We start from the raw sequence: 17496 nt of genomic DNA on the forward strand, positions 1-17496 counted from the left end.
ACACTACGAACTGGCATTCAACTTATAGGAAGTTAAAGTCATAGCACTAAAAATGTAAACTGTCAGTTTGACATCTAGGATGAGACACAGGTTATAATTTTGCAACTTCAAATTTTCTATTGCTTGAGTTGTTTGATGTTTCTCAGTCCAAAAATACAAGAAATTAAATTCCACACTTGTTTTTTTATTATAATCGATATAAAAAGGTGAACATTGAGAAAAGTGGCACTTGGAATAATAAATATTAAGTAAGTATTAAGGTCTCCCGTTTTAATATCGCAGTTTTTGCTGAGTAATTTGTACTTGTCAAGGTGCCAAAATTATTTTGTTCCTGACGAAATAAATTACATTTTAATTGAGAATTAATTAATGTAACTGTGAATTATTTTTGGTATATTATAAGTGCATATGCGATTTACCATAGTCATAATTGAAGTTGTCTTTAAGACTAAATAGGAATGTATCTAAGTGTGTTTATTATGCGCGCTGATTTTTCGTTCTAAATTGTTTTTGTTACACAAAGAGTTAGATGTATTACTTGTTAGAAATCTATATTTAATCAACAATAAAATAAAGCAATACGCTGATGTAAATAAACATAAAATATATCTTTATCACTCACTCTTTAATGATTCGTATAGTATTGAAGAGATTGTTTATATTTTTTAAGGGGTTTTACCACAAATATGCATGCAGTAGTTTGCTTCAGCTATACAGAAAGGTGTTAATGTATAACATACATTAAGGTTATTAACAGAATCTTGATAAATTAATTATATTTGACCTTGATATACTAGATAAAAATATAATTTTTAAATAAATATATTTTCAAAAATAGATTTTTTAAATATTAACATTACTTTAAATCGAAATCTATTAACTCAATACCCTAATGTTATTAGTTTGCATTTCAAACTTATTTATTGAGAAACATACTGCTCTAGGTACATGAAGGTGGCTTAAATGATGTCGCTGAAACCTCAAGAAGTTAATTTTGATGAGACCTGGTCTAAACTCAAAGAGACTGTAAGAAGTATTTATTTTATGAGCTACACACTAAATTTCAAGATAAAGTATATGGTGTTTTACTAAAAATGTATGTAATACTTGGAAATAATATTCTATGGAAAAGTATCCATCATAAACATAAAGAGAAAATCAATTACAACATTTTTAGTAATAGTTTCCAAAATATTCCTTTGTATGGCAATAATACTCCATAATCAAATTTATAGTAAAACAAAAGTTGCCATAAATTGTAGTTTCTTTAAAAAGATTAAGTGTGTGGAATTTTCTTGCAATAAGTTCAATTAAAGCTATATGATTTTTTATAGTTTAACTTTATCACAGGTAGAAGGTGTTGTTGGCCTACAAGCAATTGAAAGAGCAGTATGGAATTCACGTTTCTCTGATGTTTACGCTTTATGTGTTGCACACCCTGAACCACACGCTGATAAACTGTATGATGAAACCAGGTGAGTATTTTTTATAAAGCAAATTGAAATCAAACACTATATTTGTTCTTATCTTATCTTTTTAGTTTTATTAATAATTTTATATCAATTTTTTTTAGTTGTCATTAATATGATAACAGAGATATGTCTACAATGGTATGGTTTGTTTCAGAAAATTCTTGGAGGAACATGTGTTTAGATTATTAGACAGAGTTAAAGCCACAGCTTTTTTAGATAGTACTGATTACAATGACGGACTGCTTAATAGGTAAGGTAATTTCTTCTCATATACATATATAACATATCTCAAATAGTTACAATACACTAAAATATTGTAATTCAACATTGAAAAAAAACTTTACTGGCTGAAATACTATATACTAGCAGCTAAACAGTAACTTTAAATATTTTTACTTACTACTAGTTAGTGAAAATAAATTCTAAACTTAATCTTCAGTTATAGACTAATCACATACTCAGTGAAATTTTTACTAACAATATATTTTTCTTGTTTTGTTTAAAAAATAACAGGGAGCTCTTCTATTTTATTATAATCATATATTTTTTTAAAGATATGTCATGGCATGGAGAGAATACAGCCAAGGTGTGGCTTACCTTAACAGTTTATATTCATACCTAAATTTACAACATATAAAACGACAAAAGGTATGTTTATTATAAAATATTTAAAGAATATATGTTTAATCTGCTGTGTCATGGAGAAAAGTTATAGACAATTAGCAATTGAGATAGTGAGATATTTTTATCAAAATGGTGAAAGTTAATATAACCAGTTCGTAATATTATATTTTATTACAAATTTTTTATATTGCAACACAAGGCTTTCTTAAATTCAGAAATATAACAGCCATTGTTTAAGACATGTGTCACTGACATTTGATCATGTACGCTGCATCAAGCTTACTTGTGTGTGTGTTAAAGTGTGGATACTTTGTATGGTAGGATCTTATTTATTATGAATTATTATCTTTTAATATAGAAATTGGACTGAATTAGACTAGATGCTAGTCTAAGTTATATAATCATTTTAGGTGTCAGATGCAGATATAATCTATGGGTCGTCAGCTGCTATAAGTTTTCTTGAACATGATGCAAGGCAATTGGAGGTATGTACATAATTCTCATGTTAGTTGTAACTAATAAACAATTGAATTGGCTATTTCCACTCTTTTTATTTCAACCTTACATAGAGTTTTCAAAATACTTTTTGCAGGTTGGTGAATTGGGCTTGGTAATATGGGAGAGGGTTTTAATAAAGCCTCTGTCAAATCCGATGACGGCTCGAATAGTGAGAGCATTAAACGATGCACGGGAATCAAATCCGGATCCCGCGGCAGCTGATATACTAAAGACGGCAATTCACAGTATGGTGGAAGTCCAGGTAGGTTGTGACATACATAAGACTTAACGCATATAATTTTTTTCCTTGCTTGTCCTGCATGGTTTGTGCGTTAGCCATGCAAAAATGTTAGGAAGTGTGTTATTAGATTTATTTTATTGCATTGGAGATTGGATCGGAACTTGGAAAAGGAGGTTTATAAATTATAAACGCGAATTTATTATATTGTTGACAGCTAATAATGTTATTGATGACAGCTCCCATAAGTCAACGTCTAATCGAAATCGGGTGATATGCCTTATCACTAGTGGTTAGCCTCAGAAAATTAAGAAAAAGTTCTATCACCTTTTCAAGATACTGACCATTCAAAAAAAGCAGGAATGTTATGCATCCTGTCATTTGCACTTTCACGTTACCGTTAGTTGGCAATTTTTTCGACTTTCTGATGATTTCGATCTAACGATGTTCGAGTTATAGAGATTCCACTATATATTTTTAAACTTTCACTAGTCTAATAAGTTAAAAAACATTTCCTCGAAATAAATGCTTATTTCTGTTTAAAGTCATTCCGGCTCCGTACACCCTTGTCTCTATACCAACAACTAGTGGTCGAACCATTTTTGACCTCCGCTGCCGCGCATCATTCACGTCGCGCAGCTGAATTACTTAACTCTGGAGATGTTTCCTACTTCATGAAGTATGTGCTGGATGGTAAGTATAATTTGAAATACAGTTAAGCGTTTATTTTCTCATAAAATCACCTTTTAAAATGTAAAAGTTTAAGTTAATTTTTAGCTATTAATAAACAGCTTATCACTAAGTTTAGTGGTTTAAGCATACGAAGCTAGAGAAAATTCCATTCCCAGTTAAATAATGATTGTATTTGACTGAATGGGTTTTTAGAATACCGATTATTGTTACAAATTATGATAATATTTATATAATAAAGCTGAAAAAAATTCTTTAAAGGCAGATTATTAACCAATTTTTAAACTAATATCTCAATAAATATTGAAGATAAAAATCGGGAGCTTTGCTGACTCGTGCTTTTCCGTTATTGCACTGTGAAGACAACGTCAAACGCGAGCAGGCAGAAATTTACTCAATAATTCATACAGGTCTTGCAAGGGAAATAGTCCTAGGCAACAAATTCCTTCACTCATCATCGTCCGAGGCGGTTCGTGCTTGCTATGAGCAGGCCTGCGTGGCCTCTCATTTGCCGGCTTTGCATGCAGAGGTCGAACGACTTTTGAAAGAAGCTTGTGAAGATTCGCCTAAAGCTGCCGAGGTATTATTTACATAGATATTTTATGTAACAAATTTACTTTTTTTGTAAACAATTCTATTTGTATTTCGTAAATTTAGAATCCTTATGATGAAAACGATTACGTATATAAACGAACTAGCTGACCTGACAGACGTTGTCACATCTTAAATACCATAAAAAATTTAATTGTGTATCTAAACTATTCTCGAAAAAAAATCATCACAATACATTTTGTTTTAATATATTTTGCATAATATAATCGCCGTATTAGACCAAAATTACTTCCCTATTAGGTCTCTTACATAAGTTTTATTATATGTATGTCAGTGCTATATATTATATGTCAAGCCAGTTGTTGAAGAGATGTTCAAATGTATGCTAAACGAAACTCTATTTGAAGCTGGGTTTCAACTGGCTTTAATCATTTAAAACATGAACTAATATAAAATTAGGGTTAGTATCGTGACGCTGGAATATCAAAAAAACAAACTAGCCTTTTTTAGGTTTTTAATTGTAGTCAACCAATTGGACATTATCGGAAACATTATGTTACAATTTATAAGTGTATAAAAACTAAAAAGCCGTATTGGCCTAGTGGCTTCAGCGTGCGACTCTCATCTCTGAGGTCGTAGGTTCGATCTCCGGCTGTGCACCAATGGATTTTCTTACTATGTGCGCATTTAACATTAGCTCGAACAGTGAAGGAAAACATCGTTAGAAAACCGGCTTGCCTAAGACCCAAAAAGTCGACGGTGTGTGTCAGGCACAGAAGGCTGATCACCTACTTGGCTATTCAATTCACAAACGATCATGAAACAGATACATAAATCTGAGGCCCAGACCTAAAAAGGTTGTAGCGCCATTGATTATTATTATAAAAACTAAATGGCTATGGCTCATTTTATCCTCAACTGTAAGGGTGATTGTTAGCATCGGCTTCTAATTATTAACATAATACATAAATGTAACTTAACTAATGTTAGGTTATATAGCTCGGGCTATCTGTTATTATAAGTTAAATATTTATTTAAATTAACTTTTACAAAGCATTTTGGAATCGTAAATTTTTAACAACTTCGGAAACATTGCTTCCATGAAATCTAATGATAAGTAAATTATTTTCAGCGGCGCGAAGATTTGAAACGTATGTTTATGCTACTCAAACCGTTGGGTCAGAACGCCATGCGTCCATTGATCGAAGCTGCGCATGTGCAGGCCGCTAAGGAAGGACACGCTATGTTGGCAGCTGAACATAGCAAGGATGAAGTAAGTGTCTGAGAACTCATCAATCCTTCCTATTTATGTCAAAATATTTCATCACAATGTAAACATAATTTGACAAATTGCATGAAATCGAAGAATTATATATTAAAGAGAGAGTTCTAATTAAAATTTTAATTACTTTCCAGGCGCACACACATTTCGTACATTCTATGTTGTCTCTGCACAGTAAATATAAGAAACTCTTTGCCGAAGTCTTCGGAGGGGCTCAACCGTTTATTGGAGCTCTGGATAAGGTACCAGAAGTTGATATATATTTGTCATGAGATTTCAAAGCTATTTGTCAATTTCACTTTTTTTATTTTTCTGCTAATTATACATATATGAATAAAAATTAATTGCAAAATATGTTAATAAACTTAAAACTCGAAGACGGCTGGATCTATTCGAGTATTTTTTTAATTTATTCCTTGAACCCGGAGATTTTTATGGAGATAAAAATTTCACTTAGAAACCTAAAAACCAGTTTTATTTTTCTGTAATTATGAACGCAACTTCAAATTGCTATTAGCAACGTGAACGCATCCGTAATTACGGTGGTTTTTTTTTTCTTTTTTTTGTGATAATACATACCATTACCATTTTACTGCAATTTGCTTTAAAAATTTTGTTTTAATTAGTACAGAGGTTAAGTTTTTATTCCATAAAAGAGATAATTAAATAATTCAGATATATAATACATCCCTTGCTATATCTGACCTCTTTTTTATTCCGGAAAAATCAAACCCTAGGGCAGGGCAAAATGTTCCATAAGTTGCTACTAAAAGGTGGGCTAAGTCAAAAATTCACGTTAAGCCGAAACGAAGTTCGCGGTGGCCGCTTGTAACATTGTAATAAAATGTAACACCAACATATATTTCATTTTTTTTTACTTTATAAATATGAATATTTTCAGGCATGTAGTGAAGTTGTCAATTCGCGTGCCGAAGGCGAATCTGCCGCTCGTGCTCCTGAACTGTTATCCCGTTACTGCGATACACTATTGAGGAGAAAGGGATCCGAGAGGTAAGTTTATATACTTTTAATGGGCTGAATTTAAATATATCTGTTTTCTATCAATGAATTATTTTCTGTATTAAGAAAACACTTTTTAAACTTATTGAAGCTATGTATTATTATTATAAACTTATAATTATTTATATAATTTTAAATTTAAACTTTTCCGACGTTTCGCGTGCTTTACAGCGTGCATGGTCACGGTGACTGAAGACAAAAGGTGTTGAATGGCAAAAGTATCACAGCTGTAGAGAAATTTGTGTTATCTGTATTTATTTCCCCGGAGTTGGTATCGACTAAAAGATGACGGGTTTTTTGCAGAAATTACTCACGGTGTCCTCTATTTTCGCGGATTTTTTGTCTTGGGGTTTTAATTTGGATATTATTGGATTCCAGGTGTTTCATAATTGTGATGGCGATATAATTTAAAAAATATTGTAGATTAAAAAAAAGTAATTGTTGTTCTTTGCTCATCTAATTAAACTCGTCGGTTCAATCTGTGCCTCGAAACTAACTCTGAGAAGAGTTCATTCCATTAAGTAGAAAAAAATCCAATTCTCAGAGATGCAGATGACAAGTTAACGGCTGCCATAGTGGTGTTTAAATACATCGACGACAAGGACGTATTTCAGAAACATTATGCGCGTGCGCTCGCACGACGACTCATACACCAACTGTCTGCTTCTATGGAGCAGGTAAAATATTTTTTTTATTAAAATGACTCGCAATTGTAAATTGTCAAAGTATTGCGTCATAACTGAACGCCTTATTTTTTGATAGATTCATCGAAATCGTGTAGTAAAATATCGGTCGATTTCTTCACAGTTATTCTACAAAGGAAAATAATGAATGGTTTTATTGTGTTCATTTAATAAATAATTACAAACGTCTTATGAATAAATACAAACTATACTTGTCTAATATAATTGGTTATTAGATTTTATAATAATGTAACCTTCCAGGAGGAGGCGATGATTAACAGGCTCAAAGCGGCTTGTGGCTACGAATTTACAAATAAGTTACACAGAATGTTCACCGATGTCGCTGTGTCCACAGACCTTAATACTAAGTTCCAACAATATTTGAGGGAAAATAATTTAGCTACGAACACTGGTTTCTTCATACAGGTAATTAATATATAAATATTTTGCATGCTGTTCTGACTTGCCGATTCTTGAAGAACTGTGTACTGTTTAGAACATTTGTTTTAAATCAGAATCATTTTTTATTACCTTACCTTACCACGACTTACGACTGTAACCAACTAAATGTCTATCAAAGTCATCTATTAAATGTCGAAGATCCTTCGGGCCGGAATGAAAGGATCAACGAAACCAACAGCACTGAAAGAATAAAAATAAAATTTGACATATTTATAGCGTATCAACTACATGGTACATCTCCAAATATAATAATAATTGAGTTAATAATTGTAGGTCCTTCAGGCCGGAGCGTGGCCTCTCGGTGGAGCAATGGCTCCCTTAGCTCCTCCAGCACAATTAGAAAGACCGGCCCGTCTATTCGAGACGTTCTACCGGGCGTCGTTCTCTGGTAGACGGCTGGCGTGGCTTCACCATTTATGTACAGGAGAATTGAGGACGAGATATACGCAACGGTTATACCATATAAATGCTACTACACCACAGGTTAGTTCATTAATTTTTTTTATGTACTCCATATCATATATTACATTTTATAGTATAAGTATTTATTTTAAAATTCATGACAATATCGGTTAAAATAAATTTTACAAATCCAAAATTTTTAAAAATACAAGTTGTTGTATATATATTTGTGTTCAAAAGATTAGACCTTCAGAGAATATAGCAAAGTTCATTTGCGAAAAGCTAGTTATGAAGTAAATTTACTTAAACTTTTATATCTGTATTAATCTTCTTTCATTAAAAAAAGCTTATACAATCAATAATATATATTAATTTAATAGATAAGATTATACAACAATTATGATTAACACTTGCGTCAATAAAGAATAATATGAGAGAACTATATATTTTACCTTATACTTCACTGCATGCAAAACAAAAAGAGATTGAAAGAAAAGAGAAGTCAAACACAAAGAGCGATGCAACCCGTCTTACCCTAAAGTGGTAGCTAAGATCTACTTTCAATATTTTCAGTGCGCCCTCCTCTTAATGTTCGAAACCACCGACTCTATTCGGGCCAGGGAAGCACGCGAAACTCTCCAACTCCCAGAAGAAGCCTGGGCCCGACACGTCCGCCCGCTGGTCGAAGCCGGTCTGCTCATCTCAAAGGGAGATGTGGAAGGAGCCGATGAAGAGGCGGAACTTCTTCTTAATCTCACCTTCACCTGCAAGCGGACGAAAATAAGGCTGACTTGTGCTGCAGCACCGGCGAGTCAAGGTGAGGTTTTGAGGTTATAGCTATATAGCTTATTTTTTGTTGTAAGCGGCAAGTTGTAAGCTTGGTACCTTGTTGATTTTTGTATTTGAAAGAAGTTTTTTGTTTCTTCTGTAGGTGGTACTGGACCTGGTGCAGGAACATCCAGTGAATCCACTCACTGCGATGATGATAGAAAAATGTACCTACAAGCCGCTGTTGTACGCATTATGAAGCAAAGAAAGGTAATTGAAATTATTTTTTTCTTCTTTATGTAATAGAAGGCAAATGGGCAGGAGGCTCACCTGATGTTAAGTGATACCGCCGCCCATGGATACTTACATTGGCAGAAGGCTCGCAAGTTGCCGGCCTTTCAAGAATTTCAAGATGCAGAGAGAACCCACATCTCTACGCAACGCCAAGGGATAATAAATATGGTTTTGCTTATCATGGAACCCATCTTAATATTCATTTATTTAGAAGTTTAGGGCATCACAATCGTTATCTATTTAGGTTAAAGTTATTCAAGATTCATATGCACGGTAGTATCCCAAAGATTAATATCTTCAAAATTCTGGACTGGCTCATAGAAAGAAATTCTTTTTCAGATGATTATATTTTTTTACTGTCTGTCATTTTGTCTAAGTCGAATTGCGATTACGATTTAGGGTTATAAAGTTTACTATATCAACTTCAAAGCTCTAATTAATAATAATAAAGTCAGTTTATAATTTTGCATTTTCACAAGTTTACATAATACAGGTGTTGGCTGTCTTTATGAGGGGCTTTAGAGAGGCCTTCCGTTGACGCTAGAAAATTATTAATAACCATATTAAGATCAATCAAGTTTTTGACACAAAATCATTGTAAAAAATATCTATGTACATGTCATCTATAATAAATAAGATATATTTTCAGGTCCTACGTCACACGGAGCTGATCCAAGAAGTGGTCTCTCAGGCTAGAGGCTCGTTCGCACCATCTGTCGCCATGATCAAGAAGTGTATAGAGGCACTGATCGATAAACAGTATTTGGAAAGGTCGCCAGGAAACCTCGACACATATTCGTATCTCGCGTAGGGTAGTTGCAAATTAATCGGGAGGGTACTTTAAAAATACGGGTACACGGTTGACAAAAATATTTATAAGAAATCAGATAATTTTATGAATATACTCTAAAGTTTTTGGCGAATGTTTTAACAATGAGTTTGTTTAGAGCAAAGGTTATTTAACATACAACTATATATTTAAGTTCGAAATGGCCGATATCAATATTAACGTGATTGGATCTTCGTTATTCATAATAATTTTTTTGCATGTTTCTTTTTAGTATCTCAATATCTGTCAAATTTATTTATTCACAAAAATACATACTAAGCCAATACGATAATGTCGAAATATAAAATATATAATATTAAAAACATAAGATACACAATATCGCTACTGTGAACTCACTTGAACTTATAGACATGTTGATTGTGTCTGAGATTGGTTCTGGACCTTTGTGTAACAAACAACCTTGACCTTCGCCGTCGCACAAAAAAATCGAGGTCATGAAGAATACTTGGCCGCTCACCAGTCACCATACTCCAAATAGTTATTTTGCTATGCAGCATGAAATTTATGACAGTACTTGAAACAATTGTCTTGAGATTTGCTTCTGAATATGAACTTATTGCGACGAGAACTATATATCTGTTTTACTAACAAATTTTTGATGTCATACAAGCCGCGTGACGTCAAGTTTTGTATAATATACGGAAGAACTAACTTCGCTTTTGTTATTACAATGAGTACAATTTTTTTTTTTTAATTTAACCCTAAATGTCATGGCGGTTTAGACGTTTTTGTTCCGGGAAAAATGTATCCTTATTAATATGTAACGCTGGATGTTATATAATATGATTAAACGTTCTATAATAATCTAGCGCTTAATACACTAATTCATGTTAGATTTTAAAATTACGTCTTAACTTTTTAAATATAAAACTTATATTAATATATCTGTTGAAAATAATAAAACAAGCGCGATTTAATTATTCCCACAGACAAGTTTTAATCGCGTAAATATTGAATGTTTTATTTTTAATAATGTGACTGTGCCAATACAATTTAGTTTCGAGATGGAAATCCAAGTATAAAATGCATAAATCTGTGAATTTTTATATGGCTAATGAATTTGTCATACCCATAGACAGTTGACAAACAGAGGCTGTCAAACATAAATTGACGTTCCAGTGACGGCTTCTACGCTATGTACCTCGTTTCATAATTTTTTGCAAAGGTCCCTTAACTACGTACGTTAGTTTAAAAAAGTTTTCATGTACTGAATACTGAACTTCCAAGACTAAGAATTTACATTTAAATATTAGTTTCTCTTTTTGTCACGCGGCAGTAGTAAACAGTGAATGAATATGTCAACAGATGAATATTGTATTCCATCAAATGTATATGTCGCAGTAAAGTGATTAAATCAGAGAGTTAATTGAATCTCTAGACAGTGCATTAAATATCGATGTTCAATTAAGTCGCTAGCATTTTGATTTAAATAAAGCAGCGTCGTAAACGTTTAACTATATAAACGAAAGCCAGCGTGTTGATTAACAATGTAAAACAAGACCGCCATGATTATATCATTTGTTATTGGTATTTCGGTGTGATCGCGAAGAACTGAGAGCTTGGAAATTCCGTGTTTTGTTTTATTGTAAATGGTTAGGTTAGGTTAGACTTGTTGTTTTGGGAAACTCGTTAAACGTTTCGTTCACTCACTTGTCTGACAGAAATTTAGCGACTTGACTGAATATCGATCTTTAATTAACTGTCTAAAGATTCTATTAACTCTCTGATTTAACTACTTTACTGCGACATATATACTACTTATATGAAATGCGAGTCAGTTTTCACTATGGTTAGAATCATGGGGCCTAACTCTTTAAAGTATATTTTTATTAATTATTCTATGCAAAACACAACAAGGATTACGTTTATATTTAAGTACAATTGTTGATGTACGTATGCGCGCGAACTTAAGTATAACACAATCATAATGTTGGCATGTGTGTTAAGTATAAAATTTGTATCTACTCTGTGGTCGATTCTCTGTGTATGACATATTCTGACAAAAGTAATACCGTGTATTTCGCCTTATATAAGAATTGAGATCTTAATATATGACTTTAGTTAAAATAAATATTGTACGGATGCCGTTAAAATTCTTGTTGTTTTACTTAAAACGTTTACTATTCGACTAGACAATAACAGCAATGGTTCTGTGGAACTCCCAATAGCAATTTCGATCCTGACTTTTAAGTTTTATTATATTGCGCTATACAGAGGAGACTACAGTTCTACAGCTATTAAAATAACTATTTCAAAATTGCATACAAAAACAGGATCATATTAATATCGCCAGGTTGGCCACTCCTAATTTTAAATAAACGTTTATAAACTTGATTAGACGAACAGAAACGTACACATTAAATTTTTTCAACCACATCGAGTTCTGCCAAATACTAGAAAAATTATCCACGTTACTTTTATAGAAACAAATGCCGTCTATTTTTCATTGATTTAAAGTAATTTTAGAATAATTGACTTTAATCATTCATGGATCGCAGGACCATAGTTGATCATAATTAATATAATCTAGAAATGCCGTAAAAGTAACTACTTACCAATTTTTTCGCATTGGCTGTGCGATGGAAAAATAAGGTCTCAAGAACAAAGTTCTGTTTGAGGTTAAGCATGCTTTTATTGAAATACTTGTATGAAAACAATTTTATTGAAGCGATATGAAGTAATACCTGATAGATACAGGCATCAGGTTAATCGTGGATAAAAAGTAACCTATATTATGAAACCTTAGAAGTACGTAATAAATAGAAAATAGTAAAATTATGTAAAAACTTACGTTAACTTGATAAGAAATACAATATAGAGCACCGATTAAACGAGAATCGTGAGTAACATGATTGTATTTGGAGCTATTTGTTTTATTTTGCTGCAGGTGAGTTGATTAATTATATTTTTTAAATATTTTCACATTGACGTTGGGGAGATTCAGAACTAAAAGCAAAACTCCGTAACCCCCAATTCAGGCTCGATTAGTTAAATCATGTTTTGTTAATTTATTTGTGATAATGTAAACCGTCTTGTGACATTATTCATAAAATATGGTTTTAAAGAGTCCATTCAAATGCTATAGAAACAATTGTACCATCATAATATATATTATGATATAAAAACCATCCTATGCCAATATATTTTATGTTCTACCAAGTCTTGATCCAACTTATATCTTTTGTTTTTCAGCAAGCATTCTCGCAATGTCTACCGCCAGCTTCGACATTCAATCTATCGCTACCACTGGGCCAATTTCTTCCTTCATATCCCAGTATGGATTCACCGGACATACCTTCATTGCTATCTTCTACTATATCTGCTTCATTATCATCTGCCTTACCTTCCCTACTTGACGCTACATTACCTACAGTCTTTACATCAGCGTTAGACGCCATGGGCCCGTTATTGGCTTATAATTCACGTATTTATCAGCCATCCACCCCTACTGTAGATTGTACTCTGCCTTGTAAGCCCTCTACTACACGTTTATCGTGTAATCCCCCTGCTTCTTGTGTATCATGTAATAACCCTGCTGGATCTTGTGTATATTGTAATTCTCCTCCTTATGTTTCTTATAAGGTCCCTTCTTGTGTAACGAGTAATCCTCAAGCCGTCGTTGGACCTACGTCATATGTATTGAACAGTCCTCCGCCTAATTGTGTTACCCCCGCAGCATACAGCGTTTATTATGGATGTTAATTAAATTGTAGAGGCCATGAGAACTTGGAGACTGATCGTGGTTGGTAACACAGACGGCAAAAGATCACGTGGCTTTTCACCAACCAGATGGACTGATCAAGTGAAAGACGACGCTCAGCCATGAGCTACCGTGTGAAGAGAGACTGAGAAAGATATTTATCGACAACGTCGCTTTGTTTTATAAAATAATTGTATACCTTGGTTACTTGTATGATTTTATCTTAAATAACTTAAGTTAGCTTGGCATATAAATAAAACTAAAATAGGTATAACAAATCTTTATTGTAATTGGTTACAGAATTTAATACAGAATTAAATTCGAAACGTACTCAAGAAAAAGAAACAAATTGATTCGCAACATTTTTCTTCCAAAAACATTTGAATCTTATTTGTCTGCACCCACAACCAATATTTTTATCACCAATACTCAACATTTCCCTTTTTTAAATTATTTCATATAAATTTGTAAATGTACGATAATAAGAAGCTATTTTCAGTATTATTACAAAAAATAGTTTCTAATTTCTTACAAGTTAACGATGTAATTTGTAGAATTATGTGGATTAACAAAATGAGATTAAATAGTTAAACGATTTTTAAGTATAATACCACAGTTTGACGAACACACAGTGGCGAAATTATTAATCCAGATTGTGAAAATTTTAATGAATATTTCTAATAAAAAAATACATGAATAATATAGCATGGATGAATAAAAACGGGAAGATCCGGACTTAATATATATTTCAATGTTAATGTATGGGCACTATTTTTGGTGTTCTTTCAGTTTTTTTTAAACTTCTACCTTGTTTAATGAGTATGTCAATTGGGAACCAGTCTTCAATAGTAAATATCATTTTTAACTAATCTTATTTAAGAAAAATATTCAATTGAAAATATTGCACCTTCCCTCAATGTGGTTAAAAATTATACTTTTTTATATATTTATACAGGTCTATTTATTTATTAGTAACATTCATTAAAAATAAGACTAAGTAGTGACTAGATTAGTTTTTCTATCTGACTGTTGTATTTTGAGATTCATCTAATTAGTGTTTTAGGCTTTTTAAGCTTGCTAATAACAGTTTAGTTTATAATATAATCTATATATTTTAAAATTATTTTCCCCGAAAAATATGGAATTAAAGAAGCACTAAGAAATTTTTGTAAAGTTAATGTAAACAAAAAATTTGATTTCATCACTCATTGTTATCAAACTGCAGTGTTATAATTATAATTAAAAATGACATAACTTTATACATTTAAAGTAATTCAATTGGAAATAAAAATCCTTATACTAATTTGGCTGATTTATTGCACTAAATACTAAAATGGCCTTATAAATCTTTAGTATGTTTTGAGCATGTATATGTAAAAAAGACTGGACAATGTATGTGGGAAAAGCTAAAAAGATGTATTGCACTTCATATTAATAATAGTGAAGTGCTGTCTGTATATATCGTGGAGATCAATAGATTTCATAATTTAGTATGGTGAATAGTATTTTTTTCCTACAGGCAAATGTTTTATTGCCTATTTTTGCCTACCACAGATTGGTACACTTTATTGTTTTTTAATGTCTACCTTGTACAAATACTTATAAACATAGTATGAGGGCAAACAGAATACATTGTTAATGAATTAACAAAATATTTTCCATTCCCATTTTCATATTTTTATTCTCTAATCTAAAACTACAGAATGTAGTCAAAATAAAGAATTTTATTGAAGTACTATGGACAGAAGCATGTTTCTCAAGCAAAGAAATAGCTCTATCATTAAACAAACAAGATAAATAATTTTAACCATCAGAATTTTTACATTACATTCCAATACTGTCCTACATTTTGTTATAGATGTTATGTTAAATATTGAAAGAGTAGTATTATATGTAACAGCAAATTATATTGGTCTCTATTCATCCAAACACCCATTTCCTAAAAATCTAATATATATATTGAAATTTCCATAAATATGCAGATTTTTATATACCCTAATCAACATCTTCTACTTATTCCATACTCATGATTCAACTTAGCCAGGTGGCCATCCCAACTGACGTCCACCAAGTACATGTAAATGTAAGTGGTAGACAGATTGAGCTCCATGTCTACCATTATTAATAACCAACCTCCACCCAGCTGGGGCTCGTTCTCCACCAAGGGACCTTGCCACTATCATTAGATGACCAAGTAGCTGTTAAACAACAAGTGCAATTTATAACATCACCTGATTATAAACAAAATAACTAACCATAACTAAAGAATTCCTACTACATCAACAATTATTTTAATCAGTAATATAAATTATTAGTAACTGTTGAATGCTAAAATAATTTATAAAAACAAACACACAAAGTAATTACATTTTTTCAGGAAGGTTTTCTATTTATTTGGTCATACTAATTACTGCCTGGACTTAATTTTATGAACATTCTAATTAAACTGATATATAGCAAGCCTTCATAACTATTTAAAAAAAATAAACTATGCCTGCTTATGAACATTTAGTTTGAATGAAAAAGAACCATGATTATATTGTGATATTGAAGGAATTCTAATAAAAAAAGTACTATTTTAAGGCTAAAATCAAATAAAGAAAACCTAACATAGCTTTAATATAACAATCAAATACATGACTAAAACTAATGGAATTTCTGATAACCATATAATTAAACAGCTCATATATATACTTTGGTAAAATTATCTTTAAGATTATGTGATAAGGTATAATTTTGTAGAACAATATTTAATGTCTATATACCTTGATAGATAAGATTTTATAAATTAAACAGTTTATGTCTCTGAATATGAAATTTTATGTTTGTACCTAACATAATATAATTAGCATTTGTTCTAAAAATCTGAATCAATAATCAATTTTAAAAGGATAATTTACCCAGGTTATTCTACAGATGTTTTAAAAACATTTTCTATTAAAATCAATCAGTAACATAACAATAACATTGATAGGAGGTATAACATTACCTTTAACAATATGTATTTTCTTGTTAGAGGTACATATGCACAGTTTGAATAATTATGGTTATTTCCACCTAATCAAAAAACGCACAGACTGGGTAAGTCGTTTCTATTGCAATAATTTACGCCATTGGAAATCTTTTAATGTTTATGGCAAGGAAGACCGGAAAAGAAATGTGACCCCTGACACATATAAATACATAATACATACATACCTCTTTATCAGAAGATTCGCAATCTTGTAATCTAGGAATTCGTTTCTTTGGTATAACTAAGAAGTGAACTGGCGCCTGAGGAGAAATATCGTTAAACGCAAGGCAAAATTCATCTTCGTATATTATATCAGCTTTTATTTCTTTGGAAATTATTTTGTCGAATATAGTTGGACCCGGAGTTGCTACGCTAGAAGCTTGGGCCCGTTTTACTTCATCACTATACGGGCGGCGGACAGCGATCGCCGCTCCTCTATTCAAATCATAAATATTAGTAGGATAACTCTTTTTCAAACGAAATTTTAGAGCTCGTTGTAGAACTTTGTTAAACATTTTTCTTATTAAAATTCAAAAACGTTTTACGCATTTCACACGCACTTCCAATAGCTCCGGCTTTTGAAAATTTGAAATATCAAAATAATAAATTTGACATTTTACTTATGAGTTGATGGTTAATGCTTGTCTCAAAGTTGACTAATAAATAGCAATTGACAAACCTGTAGTGACAAGCAAAAGATTATAAATAAAACTCATCCTGAGTCTGTATCGTGTAAGAAGTACTGTGTTTTATTTAACTTAAACGAGTATTAAGTTTTAATGAATTAATTATAATACATTTTGCACCTAATTCAAAATTTTGATTCAAAGGTAATAAAATCATAATAAGTAAAGTATTTCCTAAACACTTTTTCTCACACAGAGCGTGCATGAAGCGTAATTTAATGTTATACACTTATCCATGCACTACAGAAGAAAATGGCCAAAT

At 31.7% G+C, this 17496-nt stretch overlaps 2 protein-coding genes across 3 annotated transcripts; one reads left to right on the forward strand and one right to left on the reverse strand.

The window, feature by feature from the left end:
• The first annotated feature begins 84 nt into the window (after positions 1–84).
• On the forward strand, positions 85–10913 carry LOC123716960 (cullin-2). 2 transcript variants are annotated; one of them, XM_045672681.1, is made up of 18 exons: positions 85–248; positions 945–1026; positions 1351–1475; positions 1627–1722; positions 2027–2120; positions 2507–2581; positions 2689–2856; positions 3378–3525; positions 3933–4102; positions 5207–5347; positions 5491–5598; positions 6258–6367; positions 6921–7053; positions 7321–7485; positions 7795–8004; positions 8497–8740; positions 8855–8961; positions 9635–10913. In XM_045672681.1, the coding sequence occupies exons 2-18, from the start codon at positions 964–966 to the stop codon at positions 9794–9796; spliced, it is 2319 nt and encodes a 772-aa protein (XP_045528637.1). In that variant the 5' UTR covers positions 85–248; positions 945–963; the 3' UTR covers positions 9797–10913. The 2 variants fall into 2 exon arrangements, with proteins under 2 accessions (XP_045528637.1, XP_045528638.1); XM_045672682.1 differs by lacking the exon at positions 85–248 and adding an exon at positions 728–746.
• Positions 10914–13802: 2889 nt separating this feature from the next.
• Positions 13803–17156, reverse strand: LOC123716961 (adenosine 5'-monophosphoramidase HINT1-like). The gene is made up of 2 exons (XM_045672683.1): positions 16734–17156; positions 13803–15733 (listed from the first exon to the last, which is right to left on the reverse strand). Exons 1-2 carry the CDS (start codon positions 17061–17063, stop codon positions 15572–15574), a joined length of 492 nt encoding a protein of 163 aa, XP_045528639.1. The 5' UTR covers positions 17064–17156; the 3' UTR covers positions 13803–15571.
• Positions 17157–17496: the final 340 nt, after the last annotated feature.

Source organism: Pieris brassicae, chromosome 12 (assembly GCF_905147105.1).
Source record: "Pieris brassicae chromosome 12, ilPieBrab1.1, whole genome shotgun sequence".
NCBI lineage: Eukaryota > Metazoa > Arthropoda > Insecta > Lepidoptera > Pieridae > Pieris > Pieris brassicae.

Coding starts and splice junctions, on each gene's coding strand:
- LOC123716961 (XM_045672683.1), bottom strand. CDS start 17,063: ATGTTTAACAAAGTTCTACAACGAGCTCTAAAATTTCGTTTGAAAAAG. Junction 15,734..16,733: donor GCGAATCTTCTGATAAAGAG/GTATGTATGTAT, acceptor GTTGTTTAACAG/CTACTTGGTCATCTAATGAT.
- LOC123716960 (XM_045672681.1), top strand. CDS start 964: ATGATGTCGCTGAAACCTCAAGAAGTTAATTTTGATGAGACCTGGTCT. Junction 1,476..1,626: donor AAACTGTATGATGAAACCAG/GTGAGTATTTTT, acceptor GGTTTGTTTCAG/AAAATTCTTGGAGGAACATG. Junction 4,103..5,206: donor ATTCGCCTAAAGCTGCCGAG/GTATTATTTACA, acceptor AATTATTTTCAG/CGGCGCGAAGATTTGAAACG.